The 14,013-nt window shown below is 35.1% G+C and overlaps 1 protein-coding gene and 1 non-coding gene across 3 annotated transcripts in view; one reads left to right on the top strand and one right to left on the bottom strand.

The window, feature by feature from the left end:
• The window catches only part of ADGRL4 (adhesion G protein-coupled receptor L4), a 127,405-nt gene that overhangs the window by 50,354 nt on the left and 63,038 nt on the right, over positions 1–14,013 (bottom strand). Inside the window, exons 3-7 of one of the 2 annotated variants that reach the window (XM_067726672.1) lie at positions 12,023–12,175; positions 2,185–2,331; positions 1,648–1,718; positions 521–700; positions 231–414 (exon numbers count right to left, since the gene is read on the bottom strand). In XM_067726672.1, the coding sequence (XP_067582773.1) occupies positions 231–414; positions 521–700; positions 1,648–1,718; positions 2,185–2,331; positions 12,023–12,175 (735 nt within the window). The remainder of the gene's footprint in view (positions 1–230; positions 415–520; positions 701–1,647; positions 1,719–2,184; positions 2,332–12,022; positions 12,176–14,013) is intronic. The other variant, XM_067726673.1, reaches the window with a different exon arrangement.
• Positions 1,435–1,542, top strand: LOC137220410 (U6 spliceosomal RNA). Its single transcript, XR_010941698.1, has one exon. It is a non-coding gene; the product is annotated as a U6 spliceosomal RNA (small nuclear RNA).

A 14,013-nucleotide genomic window follows, 5' to 3' on the forward strand; every position in this document is an offset into this window, starting at 1 on the left:
TTCAGAGATAGAAAAAGGTGGAGGCTATAAGTAGGTGGCAAATCTTAGGCACTCATCCTTTTTATTCACACTTCATTCATAACTACTCTTGTGATATGCATCACCATTCATGTCTACATTGATAAAACAACTGCCAGTTTAATTAGCAATATTTTAAAGACTTTTCTTCTCTTTTGAGAGTGGCTTGTTTGGAAAACTCGATTGCTTTGAAATTGACCTTGGCTTCTTACCTATATCACTTGAATTAGTATCAAACTGAGTGGTCTTTTGAAAGTTCTGAGATAGCCTTAAGGTAGCTTGCTCCACAGCATGTATCAGTTTTGTAAGATGAGTTCTTCTATGGTTTGTAGACAACTTGTCCCAAACTATAAATGTATCCTTTTGAACAAAATTATTCACAGTTTTTACAAATTCCTGTTGAAAAAAAGTGTATCTTTTAAAAATGTTGGACTTTTACATTAATCACAAATGTAAGGAAAATTTTAAGCCTCAATTATGAGTTAAAGCTCAACATACTTACAGTAAGAGTTGAATTAGAAAGGGTGTCCTTGGCCGAATTCGTGCTATTCATATAACCCAGTAATGGGGATGATTCAGCTAATATTTCTATATATGTAATTATATCCGTCGGTGAAAGATCTTTCACAGAATTTCTATAGACTTCTTGTAGCAAAGCCACAGGTTCTTCTATGTGCCTAATCTGAACAAAAATGAGCCCAGAGAAAGGAAACCAGTTTAAAGCACTACTAGATCTTTTCAAGAATAAATGTTGCATGATAAATATGGTCTGAGTTTTTTTTTTTCTCTTATACATTAATAAGTTATCAGATTACACCTAAACCATAATACCAAGCAATGAAACCTGAAATTATTTACAAAGGATTAGCAAATAGCTTAAAAGGCATAGAATTTACTTCAGAAAGGCAATACATGTTTGAATTTATCATTTTAAAGTTAATTAAAATAAATTATAACTAATTTGAATTAGATTTTAATTAACCAGAGAAATTTTTTTACATGATAAAATGGCAATTTGCTTTTACCTCATTGTTAATGAGTCATGTGAGACTCACACTTCTAATCTCAGGACAGTAATTTTATGAATGTCCTACTTTGTTTACTCTTTAAAATAGTATTTATTTTGGTGTACAAAATCTAGTTGCATTCAGCTATGTCTCCTTAGAATTTGAAAATGGCCTGGGGTCAAAGTGTGTTTTTACTATTTTATCCATCCAATTTCTTAACATGTTGAAAATAACTTTCCAGTCTACCGAATAGTGAAAAAGTAACTTAAATTAAATATGTAAGTCTTCTTCAGTACTTTGGGGATTTTCAAATTAATCCTATCAAGTACTTAGATCTCTATATGTAAACAGTTTCAACTCTACATGAAGACCAACTGCTTGTTACTCTTTTTAAAAAAGTGACTTTGGAGTGCTCACTTCGGCAGCACATATACTAAAAATTGGAACGATACAGAGAAGATTAGCATGGCCCCTGCGCAAGGATGACACGCAAATTCGTGAAGTGTTCCATATTTTATAAAAAAATAAAAGAAAAAAAATAAAAGAAGTGACTTTGGAAAGAATTAAACTGAAACCAAAATGTCAAAATAGAACGTATTTTTAATTCAATACCTTTACTCACTTTTGTTAAAGTTTTATTAATATTCGCCGCAATACAGATATTATCTAAATGGCAGTCTGGATTCACAATTTCTGTAGAAAAAAAGATTATATATTAAGTCTTAAAAAATATTTTTCCTAAGATAATATTGATTCCAGTGATTTTGCTCACTTATTTAGACATTAAAAACATTCCTATCATTTGAGTTTCATTTTTATTTTATTCATGAAAATTCATATATTTAAATTTTTTTCATTATTCATTATTTTAAAATTTTATTCATAATAAAAATTCATTTATTTTTATTCATTAAAATGCAATATTTTATGGAAAATAGAATATTGTAGTTACCCTAAGGAAACAGGGTATGGTAATTACTTAAAACATGTGGTCTACATCTTCCATTAAATAAAACTGTAACTTTTCTTATTCCATTTTATAGATAAAGGAATACTAGCACATTTCTTGGAAGATGTAGCTCTTTGATACTTCACAACCATGTAGTACATATTTTATATGGTGCTTTGATAATACATAAAATATAATAATATAATTTACCTTGGCAATAAGTGCCATCATTAAGTGTGAACTGTGAGTTTCCTGTGGATGTATAACCTTCCTTGCAGGAGCAGTAATATCCACCAACCACATTTTCACACATTGCATGATCTCCACAGGCAAATGATTCATTGCATTCATCTATATCTGGGAATATTTGAAAAATTAAAATTTTAATTTAGTGCTCATATAGTTGCTACCTTGTTGATAATAGTATTACATACAGTTAGTGATTTCATATCGAGTTTTACAAGATAGCAAGAAAAATTCCATCATTTGGAAAATGACAGAGCAAACTTAGCTGCATATATATATATATATATATATATATATATATATATATTTTTTTTTTTTGTGGTACGCAGGCCTCTCACTGTTGTGACCTTCCCGTTGCGGAGCACAGGCTCCGGACACGCAGGCTCAGCGGTCATGGCTCACGGGCCCAGCCGCTCCCCGGCATGTGGTATCTTCCCAGACCGGGGCACGAACCCGTGTCCCCTGCATCAGCAGGCGGACTCTCAACCACTGCGCCACCAGGGAAGCCCTGCATATATATTTTTAACTTTGATTTGGTCAATCCATTTTGACAATATATTGAAAATGTTATTCATAGACCAACGCTTGAATTGTTTTCTAAATAGCTTGATTCATCAACAAAGTCATTAGAGTAATTTCAATCATTGATGATGTAATATTTATTCCTAATTAAAGATCTAATTTTAAAAATACATTTAGAATTCTTTGTTTTCTAGTATTAAATTAAACTAATTGTAACAACTCAGTTTAGAGTAATCTGCAGGGCAAAAAGGAGTAGCCCATTTTCTTTCCAAAGCCTCATTTTTCCATATAAGTAAACCTAAAAATTAAGATGTAGCAGAATGTATGATTCAACTCCCTTAAAATTTTACCAGAACTTATTACTTTTGTTCAGGTTATATTTTACTATGATTCTTAATACATGGTCGTCAAAGGTAAAGTAACAAACTGTACAGAATTAAGTCTTAGATTTTCAGTAGCTATATATCAAAGCTACAATAAAAATGGTAAGTTATAAACTCACATAATTTGTATTCTTAATTTAAAATTTTACATACTATAATGAATAGTGAAATATGTCTTAAGTTATAAATACAGAATAAATACTCTGCCAGTAGGCAAAGGCATTCCAATAGGGAATGATTCCAAGGAACTGAAGAGTCCAGATCATTACCTTAAACTAATGTAAAGATTTTTGTGCTCCTAGCCTAGCCCTGACATCTTAGAGCTTCTCTATGTTAGATTAATGCATTAATCTGTAATCTTGCATATACAATTTGATTTTTTAAAGACTCATAGAGTGGCACAATCCTGTTTGCCATAATAAGGGGGAGTAATCAAAGTCCAATTAAAATGTCATCTAGCAAGCTATCTGAAATGTAGCTGATCCTCATTTCTCATTTTAAAAATGCACTAATGGCACAAAAAAAAAAAACACTAAACCTCACACCACCAGAAACTGGAACTGACAGCAAGTCTCCTGCCAGTTCTTGAAGAAATTTCCATTAGCTAAGAAGGTGAAGGTACTGGACTTAGAAAGACTATTAACTCCCTGAAAAAGAGGTAGAAAACCCCTTGTTCTTCTGCCAAGTCTTCATAGTCATGATCTGTACTGCCTAGAAGTCCAAGTTCTCTACTTTTAAATAAACAAATGCTGCCCTAGCACCCTCACCCTCTTCCTTGAATTTCTATATATATGTGTTCATAAACTGCCACTCCACACCAAAAAAGGACAGAAATAAAGGAGGAGGTGATAGCAGGTTGGCTCTTGGGATCTGGAGAATCATTAGCAAAATCATTCCAGGTTGGGCTGAAGTAAAGAAGTCAGGTGGGAGGGCAGACTAGAATTATTATTTTTCATGAGATCAATGAAGTGAGAAAAAAATATGAGAAAGCAAAAGACTAGTCTTTTGTGGAGCAGCGTTGAAGAAGTCATTTGTGCAGTACCCAAATGTGGATGATACCCCAGTGAAGGTGTGAAGAGATCCATGAAGTATCATAAATAGAAAAACTTATTTCATGGGAAAGAAAGCTGTGTTCTCTGAATACACCCACTTCATATTTTCGGATACCTTCTATGGCTAACTGAAAATGAAGCGTTGATTTCTCCCAATTTCAAAAGCACAACTTTTCTTGGGAACTTTGTCCTAAGCCCAATCTCTCAGCAACATACTGATCTTAGCTTTACAAACTTCATTTGCATCCTCCCTCGTGCACTTTGGACACAGATGTACACAGTCTTGGTGTTCTTGACGGTTTCAGCTTTCCCCTGTGCATCCTCCATACCCTGAGGTCATTATGTTGGGGTCTCTCCTCTGGTTCCAGCCCTCCCAGCACCCGCTCAGCTGTCTCCTATCCCAGCACATCAGCTTTGGACCAACTAGGGTATTTCAGCTTCTGAATTCACCAAGTGACAGAATGTTAATCTGTAAAAATAATGAGGTCATACTCTGGGAAATAAACATTTGAGATTAAGATTATGCAAATTTTTATATTCTGACTCCAAATATTCTAAAAGAATATCAATCACCCTACCAAAGTAATGTTTTTCAAACCTCAATCATCCTTAATGAAAGACATGTTTTCTAAATTGTTTATACTTTCCTTGTTTACATTATTGTTTCTCTAACTTTTTACTAAAATGTAGACATGAGGTTTGCTGAATTTGATATCCTTCTCAATTTTGGCCTCAGTATTAGAACTTACTGAGTTTAACCTAGTAACAGGTACAGTGTGTGTGACCACCACAACTGGCTGTGTGTCAGGGTAGTCAAAGAGCTTCCACTATCCTTAGCATATCACTCTATGCCTCCTTGCTACCTAGTAATATAAAGAGATTCATAAAATACTGAAAGAGTATCCCAGGCCCAAAAGGGATGAAACTGGCTTAGCCAAAATGAATGTGACCGCCATTTTACATTGAGATCCATACTAACATCTCTTGCAATTTCTTGTAGGGCCTAATTAAATCTAATAAAACCACTATGTATCCTCCTTCCTACAGGCAAAGGCCCTGTAGAAGACCTTAATTCAAATCTTGATTCTAATACTCATTAGCTCTGTGACCTTGGGTAGTATTATAAAAATACTCTTAACTCAGAAGAGTTCTTTTTCATAACCAATGAGGAAATGTATGTAAAGGTGTTTGGAGGGATGCCTAAGATATAGTAGGTACCTGATATTGTAATTGGGAATCAGGTCCAGTGATTCTACTCATATTGTGTGTTTTCTTAATAGCAGGAGCCCTGTGAGTATGTAGATTTGGAGAAAACACATTGATAATGAGTGTCTCATTAAATTGCCATGTTTTGGTACTCCTAGAGCTGTAAAAGAGAAAAAGAACCCCTTCCCCCATTTTCATGAAAGCTAAATTGCTGCTGTATAATTATTTCAGTCAGGCTACAATTGACAAACTATATTTAATAACTGATCCACTTTTTCCACTACCAACCTAACACTCAAGACTAATAACTCGATTTCGCTAAATATAAGTACATCATAACACACATTTCCTTGTTTTGCATGTCAAAAAATTCATTAGCTACTTTTTCATTAATAAGGTTATGCTTGTTTTTCATGTCTACAATGAGCCAACACAGCAGTATTTTATCATAATCTTCTTTCAAAACATGATCATATGATTGTTTTGATTTTTATAATTTTTATAATTTTCACCAATAACTGAATTTTCTAATGTTGTTTAACTGATACACTGAAAAGAAAAGATACAATGTAGTGGAAGCAATTTGCAAAAACAAAATTGAATGTTAATATTATTCAAAGCCAGAAAAAAAATCTGTATTTATCAGGGTACCTAAGGCAATAGGACATAAAAAATTACAAGTAGTGAACACTGCTCTTAAGCACACAGAAAACGTGAAGAAGTTCTTGGGTTCTACTCATTTGGTTTTGGGAGAGTCACTTTACCACTGGATGCCTCAGTTTCCCTACTTGTGAAATGTGAGTCTAGAACAAGGTCTCTTGGGAGCTGGGCACCAGACGTTCTGTTTTACTCTGATTCCAAGGAGAAGGAAAATAGGCAGGATGCTAAATCTCACTCAAAGCCTTCTGCAATGAAATTACCTCATCCATGGAAAATAGTATTTGAATATAGACTAAAGATATAGAATTTTGCTAGGGTCATTTCTTGCCCTGTACTGGAGTTTTTCATTATGTTTTGTTCATATTTTCTGTTTCTTCCTCGTTCAGTCTTGGAAGCGTATACCTTTCTAAGAATTTGTCCATTTCTTCCACGTTGTCCATTTTGTTGTCATAGAGTTGCTTGTAGTAGTCTCTTAGGATGCTATGTATTTCTGTGGTGTCTGTTGTGACTTCTTTTTCATTTCTAATTTTATTGAGTCCTCTCCCTCTTTTTACTGATGAGTCTGGCTAATGGTTTATCAATTTTGTTTATCTTCTCAAAGAACCAGCTTTTAGTTTTATTGATCTTTGCTATTGTTTTCTTTGTTTCTATTTCATTTATTTCTGTTCTGATCATTATGATTTCTTTCCTTCTGCTAACTTTGGGTTTTTGTTTTCTTCTTTCTCTAGTTCCTTTAGGTGTAAGGTTAGATTGTTTACTTGAGATTTTTCTTGTATCTTGAGGTAGGCTTAGTTATAAACTTCCCTCTTAGAACTGCTTTTGCTGCATCCCATAGGTTTTGGATCATCGTGTTTTCATTGTCATTTGTCTCTAGGTATTTTTTGATTTCCTTTTTGATTTCTTCAGTGATCTCTTGGTTATTTAGTAACGTATTGTTTAGCCTCCACGTGTTTGTGTTTTTCACATTTTTTTCCCTGTAATTGATTTCTAATCTCATAATGTTGTGGTCAGAAAAGATGCTTGATATGATTTCAATTTTCTTAAATTTACTGAGGCTTGATTTGTGACCCAAGATGTGATCTATCCTGGAGAATGTTCTGTGCGCACTTGAGAAGAAAGTGTAATCTGCTGTTTTTTGGATGGAATGTCCTATAAATATCAATTAAATCTACCTGGTCTATTGTGTCACTTAAAGCTTTGTTTCCTTATTTATTTTCATTTTGGATGATCTGTCCATTGGTGTAAGTGAGGTGTTAAAGTCCCCCACTATTATTGTGTTACTGTCGATTTCCTCTTTTAGAGCTGTTAGCACTTGCCTTATGTATTGAGGTGCTCCTATGTTGGGTGCATATATATTTATAATTGTTATATCTTCTTCTTGGATTGATCCCTTGATCATTATGTAGTGTCCTTCCTTGTCTCTTGTAACATTCTTTATTTTAAGTCTATTTTATCTGATATGCGTATAGCTACTCCAGCTTTCTTTTGATTTCCATTTGCACGGAATATCTTTTTCCATCCCCTCACTTTCAGTCTGTATGTGTCCCTAGGTCTGAAGTGGGTCTCTTGTAGACAGCATATATATGGGTCTTGTTTCTGTATCCATTCAGCAAGCCTGTGTCTTTTGACTGGAGCATTTAATCTATTCATGTTTAAGGTAATTATCGGCATGTATGTTCCTATGACCATTTTCTTAATTGTTTTGCATTTGTTTTTGTCGGTCCTTTTCTTCTCTTGTGTTTCCCACTTAGAGAATTTCGCTTAGCATTTGTTGTAGAGCTGGTTTGGTGGTGCTGAATTCTCTTAGTTTTTGCTTGTCTGTAAAGTTTTGATTTCTCCATCGAATCTGAATGAGTTCTTTTCAGGGTAGAGTAATCTTGGTTGTAGGTTCTTCCCTTTCATCACTTTAAGTATATCATGCCACTCCCTTCTGGCTTGTAGAGTTTCTGCTGAGAAATCAGCTGTTAACCTTATGGGAGTTCCCTTGTATGTTATTTGTCATTTTTTCCCTTGCTGCTTTCAATAATTTTTCTTTGCTTTTCATTTTTGCCAATTTGATTACTATGTGTCTCGGTGTGTTTCTCCTTGGGTTTATCCTGTATGGGACTTGCTGCGCTTCCTGGACTTGTGTGGCCATTTCCTTTCTCATGTTAGGGAAGTTTTCAACTATAATCTCATCAAATATTTTCTCTGGTCCTTTCTCTCTCTCTACTCCTTCTGGGACCTCTATAATGCGAATGTTGCTGCATTTAACGTTGTCCTAGAGGTCTCTTAGGCTGTCTTCATTTCTTTTCATTCTTTTTTCTTTATTCTGTTCCACAGCAGTGAATTCCACCATTCTGTCTTCCAAGTCACTTATCTGTTCTTCTGCCTCAGTTATTCTGCTATTGATTCCTCCTAGTGTAGTTTTCATTTCAGTTATTGTATTGTTTATCTCTGTTTGTTTGTTCTTTAATTCTTCTACGTCTTTGTTAAACATTTCTTGCATCTTCTCGATATTTGCCTCCATTCTTTTTCTAAGGTCCTGGATCATCTTCACTATCATTCTGAATTCTTTTTCTGGACGGTTGCCTATCTTCACTTCATTTAGTTGTTTTTCTGGGGTTTTATCGTGTTCCTTCAACTGGTATATAGCCCTCTGCCTTTTCATCTTGTCTATCTTTCTGTGAATGTGGTTTTTGTTCCACAGGCTGCAGGATTGTAGTTCTTCTTGCTTCTTCTGTCTGCCCTCTGCTGGATGAGGCTATGTAAGAGGCTTGATAAGAGGGACTGGTGGTGGGTAGAGCTGACTGTTTCTCTGGTGGGCAGAGCTCAGTAAAACTTTAATCCACTTGACTGTTGATGGGTGGGGCTGGGTTCCCTCCCTGTTGGTTGTTTGGCCTAAGGCAACCCAACACTGGAGCCTACCTGGGCTCTTGTTGGGGTTAATGACAGACTCTGGGAGGGCTCACGCCAAGGAGTACTTCCCAGAACTTCTGCTCCCAGTGTCCTTGTCCCCACAGTGAGCCACAGCCACATTCTGCTTCTGCAGAAGACTCTCCAAAACTAGCAGGTAGGCCTGGTTCAGTCTCTCCTGGGGTCACTGCTCCTTCCCCTGGGTCCCGATGCACACACTACTTTGTGTGTGCCCTCCAAGAGTGGAGTCTCTGTTTCCCCCAGTCCTGTCAAAGTCCTGCAATCAATTCCCACTAGGCTTCAAAGTCTGATTCTCTAGGAATTCCTCCTCCCGTTGCCAGACCTCCGGGTTGGGAAGCCTGGCGTGGGGCTCAGAACCTTCATTCCAGTGGGTGGACTTCTGTGGTATAAGTGTTCGCCAGTCTGTGAGACACCCACCCACCAGTTATGGGATTTGATTTTACTGTGATTGCGCCCCTCCTACCATCTCATTGTGGCTTCTCCTTTGTGTTTGGATGTGGGGTATCTTTTTTGGTGAGTTCCAGTGTCTTCCTGTCGATGATTGTCCAGCAGCTAGTTGTGATTCTGGTGTTCTCGCAAGAGGGAGTGAGAGCACATCCTTCTATTCCGCCATCTTGGTTCCTCCTCATTATGTTTTTATAGAGGTTCTTAATGACTATAATTACCAGACATGTCAAATTTAAGGATCAGCTAAACTTTCAAATCAGAAACAATATACTACAAGGTGATACACTAATGTAAAAAGGAAATAGAATTATGGTTCTCTGTTCAAATTCCCTGAGGATTATCACAGTGCACAAGGAAAATTACTAAAGTACTGGGGAAAAAAAAGGAAAAGAAATAGCTGTTCTGCTTCTTAAAAAAGTTTAATCTTTAAGGAAAACAAAACTGGTGAGAAATAACAATTTTCCAGAGAATGACTTTTTTCACCAAATAATCCATCAAACAAAACAGGTGGAAATTGAAGGACTCAATATTGGGTATTGGGTTTTAATCTAAGTTATTGTTTACTGATTACTTAAAATAGCTAAAAGGGGAATTAGCAAAAATGCAGGGCCCTTCCACAGTATCTCAATAATAATTGAGTACTGGGAGAAAGAGTCTTATATTACAAATATATTACAACCCCATAAAATGTTGGCTTTCAATTATCTTTGTGTGTGTGTTTTCTCTGTATCTGTGATTAATTTTTTTCTAAACAGGAATTCTTTACTTTCAAGGAATACAGAGAGGGAAATATATATCCCTTTGTGAACTGAGGCATATTAAAAGTAAACATTATCAGATGAAAAGACAGATGTCTTCTAGAGACAAGAGGGAATGGAGAGCACAGTTAAATTTGTATTAAATTCCAGTGATTAAGATGTCATAAGTTGCATTTCTTCATTAACTATAACTTTTCTAATAAAGCTTATACAGGTACATATTTCGAACTTATCTACTATAGATAAAATAGGCACACATTATATAACATTCTAAAACTAGAGACAAGAGTTTAGGTTTGAGAAGAACAAAGAGTGGGGTACTAGGTTTTCTGGGAAAATTCTAATTTCTTGCATATATTGTAATGTTATAATCCAATAAAAATTTTGCTGCAAACAATAAAGACAAAATTATAATTCAACAGAAATAGCATTATTTTCTCATATTTTAAATCATTTATGCCCTTGCAAAGTTGATCCACTGCATTTGCATGATCCAGATTCATGTGAGATTTAAATGGCCACCCATTTAAGACTCCTGTGGAAATACCAATGGCTTTCTAGATACAAGACTGTGATTCTAATCTTCCCTTTACCCTAAATGTGTGAATCTGGAATAGCTCTTCACTTCCCTTGGCTATAATATGAGAATAAAATCTACCTGGTTTATGTAGCAGAGAAAATGCTATGAACCATAAGTACATAAGACAGGATAATTTCTTTGATACAGACATTTCACTGATAAATTCTCTTTGAACATTATCTCCTGACTATCATGTGTGTTAATGATAACATTGCCAGATTTCTCCTTAACTCACTGATGAGAACCTCACTAGAAGCTCATCAAAGGCTTTAGGGTGATCTATATTGATTTAGACATCTCTCATTCATCTAACTATGGAAAGTAGAAGCAGCACCTTACTCCTGCCCATGTTGCATGTACAGTCCTGAGTTCAAGTCTCATATCTACCCCTGGTTATGTAATTAACTCTCAGGGCCTTGGTTCATCTGTTAATTTTGTAGATTATTATCAATCATAATTATACTAGCTGTTGGTAAACTGGACAGTTTCTTAGAAACCATGATTAAGATGATTCATAATTTATTTTCAAAGTTAAAGTCTTTGGCTCCAGAGAATTTGTCTCTGAAATTTCTATGCAATTATTTTTTTCTCAGACTATAGGATCTGATAAATCAAGTGTGTGACCAAAATACAACAGAAGGACATTAAAAAAAAATCTAGATACTCTCTTCAGACTCACAATATTTCACTTAGGGATTGAATTGAAATTAATAACCCTCCAGAAGACATTTTAGTGAATCTGAGATGATTTTCTAAATAGGACTATAGTGTTTAGAAAAACAGAATGCAGATTTTATGTGTGACAAACTTTCGGCAGGCAGCAGTAAAAGCACTAGGACAATTTTTTCACAAGTAATGCTTTCCTGAGCACCTTCTAGAAAAATGTAGGGCCCATCTCAGAGTTCATATTTATATAAGCATCAATATCTGGTGATACCAATGATAATTTTCTAGAGTTAATATATTACTTTAAAGTGTAAACATTTATTGTGTTGTTTGCCACCATGCTAGATTTCATAACTTCACGATTTATTTATTTATTTTTTGGTAAACTGGTTGATATTCTCAAAAAAAAATATTTTTCTTATACCCTTGGATAAATATACCATAGTAACTGACACCATACTGGAGAATTAAGGGAATTAATGAAGTTTTTGATAGTATTAACAACGGGGTACAATCAAGGACTGACAGAACTTGGTTTGAATATTATTTAATCTCTGGAGGTATAAGCAATAAGAGATAGGTACAAATTTTAAGTTATATAGTTGAATTTACCTATGCAGATGGTTCCATCATTAGTAATAAACTTGTCTTGCTTACTGCTGGATCTGAAACCAGGTGCACACATACAGTAGTAACTTCCTTCTGTGTTCGTGCAGTTAGCATTTTCACCACAGGACTGCGTTAAATTTCCACACTCATTATCATCTGTGGACAAATCAATTTAAAACATTATTTTTATATAATTGAGATGAATTCCTAGTTTCCATCAGTTTTTGGGAATTTTGCCTGTTAAATAGTTTTAGGTATGTGATGTTTATTTATAAGAGAAGTTAATAATAAGAATCCACATTCCAGGTACTTCCTTGGTGGTCCAGTGGTTAAGAATCCACCTTCCAATGCAGGGGACGTGGGTTTGATACCTGGTTGGGGAACTAAACTCCCACATGCCGCGGGGCAACTAAGCCCACACACTCTAGAGCCTGTGTGCCACAACTAGAGAGAAGCCTGCATGCTGCAATGAAGAGCCAATGTGCTGCAACTGAGACCTGACACAGCCAAATAAATAAATAAATAAATTAATTAATTAAAAAAAAAGAATCCACATTCCATACTTGGTTATTCTTGTTTAAATGTGAAACCTTTGCACTTGCAAAGCAAAATAGAATCTCTTACTTCAAAAACACTAAACATAGCTATTGAATCTATATTGGATTATTTTTCAAATTTTTACACATAATTCAATTATTATGTCAATGAATATCTTATTTGTGAAATTATAATACTTTTTATAATCAGTCAAAAGCATACCATAAGTTAAAAATGAAAAATCAGAGATTACACATTGATATACTCTAATCATGTGCCATTTATTTTTGTCACTTACTCCCCAGAAGAATTTTGTGTTACTAGGTTTGCATCCCTTCATTTATTCATTATCATATGTATTGTACTGTATATGGAAGAGTACACAAATACAAAAATAATTACATGATGATCCATGGTCCTTACCCTTATACTCTTATACTGTAATTTATCAGAAAAGATATATATATAGGTTCATAAACCATTTTTAAAAATCAGATCTATATTATCTGTCAAATAAATGAAATAGAAAACAAGTGTTTCTCAGAAGTGATTATGAGGGGCTGGAGGAGACATTAGATCCTCCTGTGGGCTGAACTGTGTCTCCCAAAAAGATATACTCAAGTCCAAATCCCCAGTGTCTGTGAGTGTGAGCTTATTGGGAAATAGGACCTTTGCAGATATCATCAAGTTAAGATGAGGTCATTCTAAATTAGCAGGGCCCCAAGAGTGGTGTCCTTATACTATGTAGGAAATTCAGACATGGAGCCACAGAGGAGAAGACGATGTGAAGACAGAGCCAGAAACTGAAGTGATGTAGCTACAAGCCAAGAAAAGCCAAGGACACCTAACAACCACTAGAAGCTAGAAAGGCATAAGCAAAGATTCTTTCCTAGACCCTTCGAAGGGAGCATGGACCTTCCAACCCCTGGATTTCAGACCTCTGGCCTCTAGAACTGTGAGAGAACAAATCTGTGTTGTTTCCAGCCACCAAGTTTGTGCTAGTTTCTTAGGGCAGCCCTAGGAAACTAACAGACCCGAAATGGCTAATTTTAGGTAAATAAGTATTTGTTAGACAGAGAGAAGAAAATCACTAAGAGGAAAGCAAAATTTTGGGCAAACATGCAAGTCTAAGGGTGATTGAGATGTTTCTGAAGGTAGAGGGAACCCTAATCAGGGACACAGGGAGAAATCATAGGGGGATAGTGGTACGAGTTGAGTTTGGAAAATGTCTTGAATTTCTATTCTCCATTTTAATCAAACTAAGGTTAATTTATTTTAAAAGGATGATTTGTATAACATTTAATTTAAACACAGCTTACTGAACATGTATATTGATACCTAAGGGTTGGAGATTTTCCTAAGTGTTATATAAATACTAATTCACTTAATCCTTACATAAGTTCTAGGAAGCAGGTACCATTATTATTCTCTTAACTGATGAGGACAATAAGCCATAG

The sequence above is a fragment of the Pseudorca crassidens genome, chromosome 2, assembly GCF_039906515.1.
Source record: "Pseudorca crassidens isolate mPseCra1 chromosome 2, mPseCra1.hap1, whole genome shotgun sequence".
Classification (NCBI taxonomy): domain Eukaryota; kingdom Metazoa; phylum Chordata; class Mammalia; order Artiodactyla; family Delphinidae; genus Pseudorca; species Pseudorca crassidens.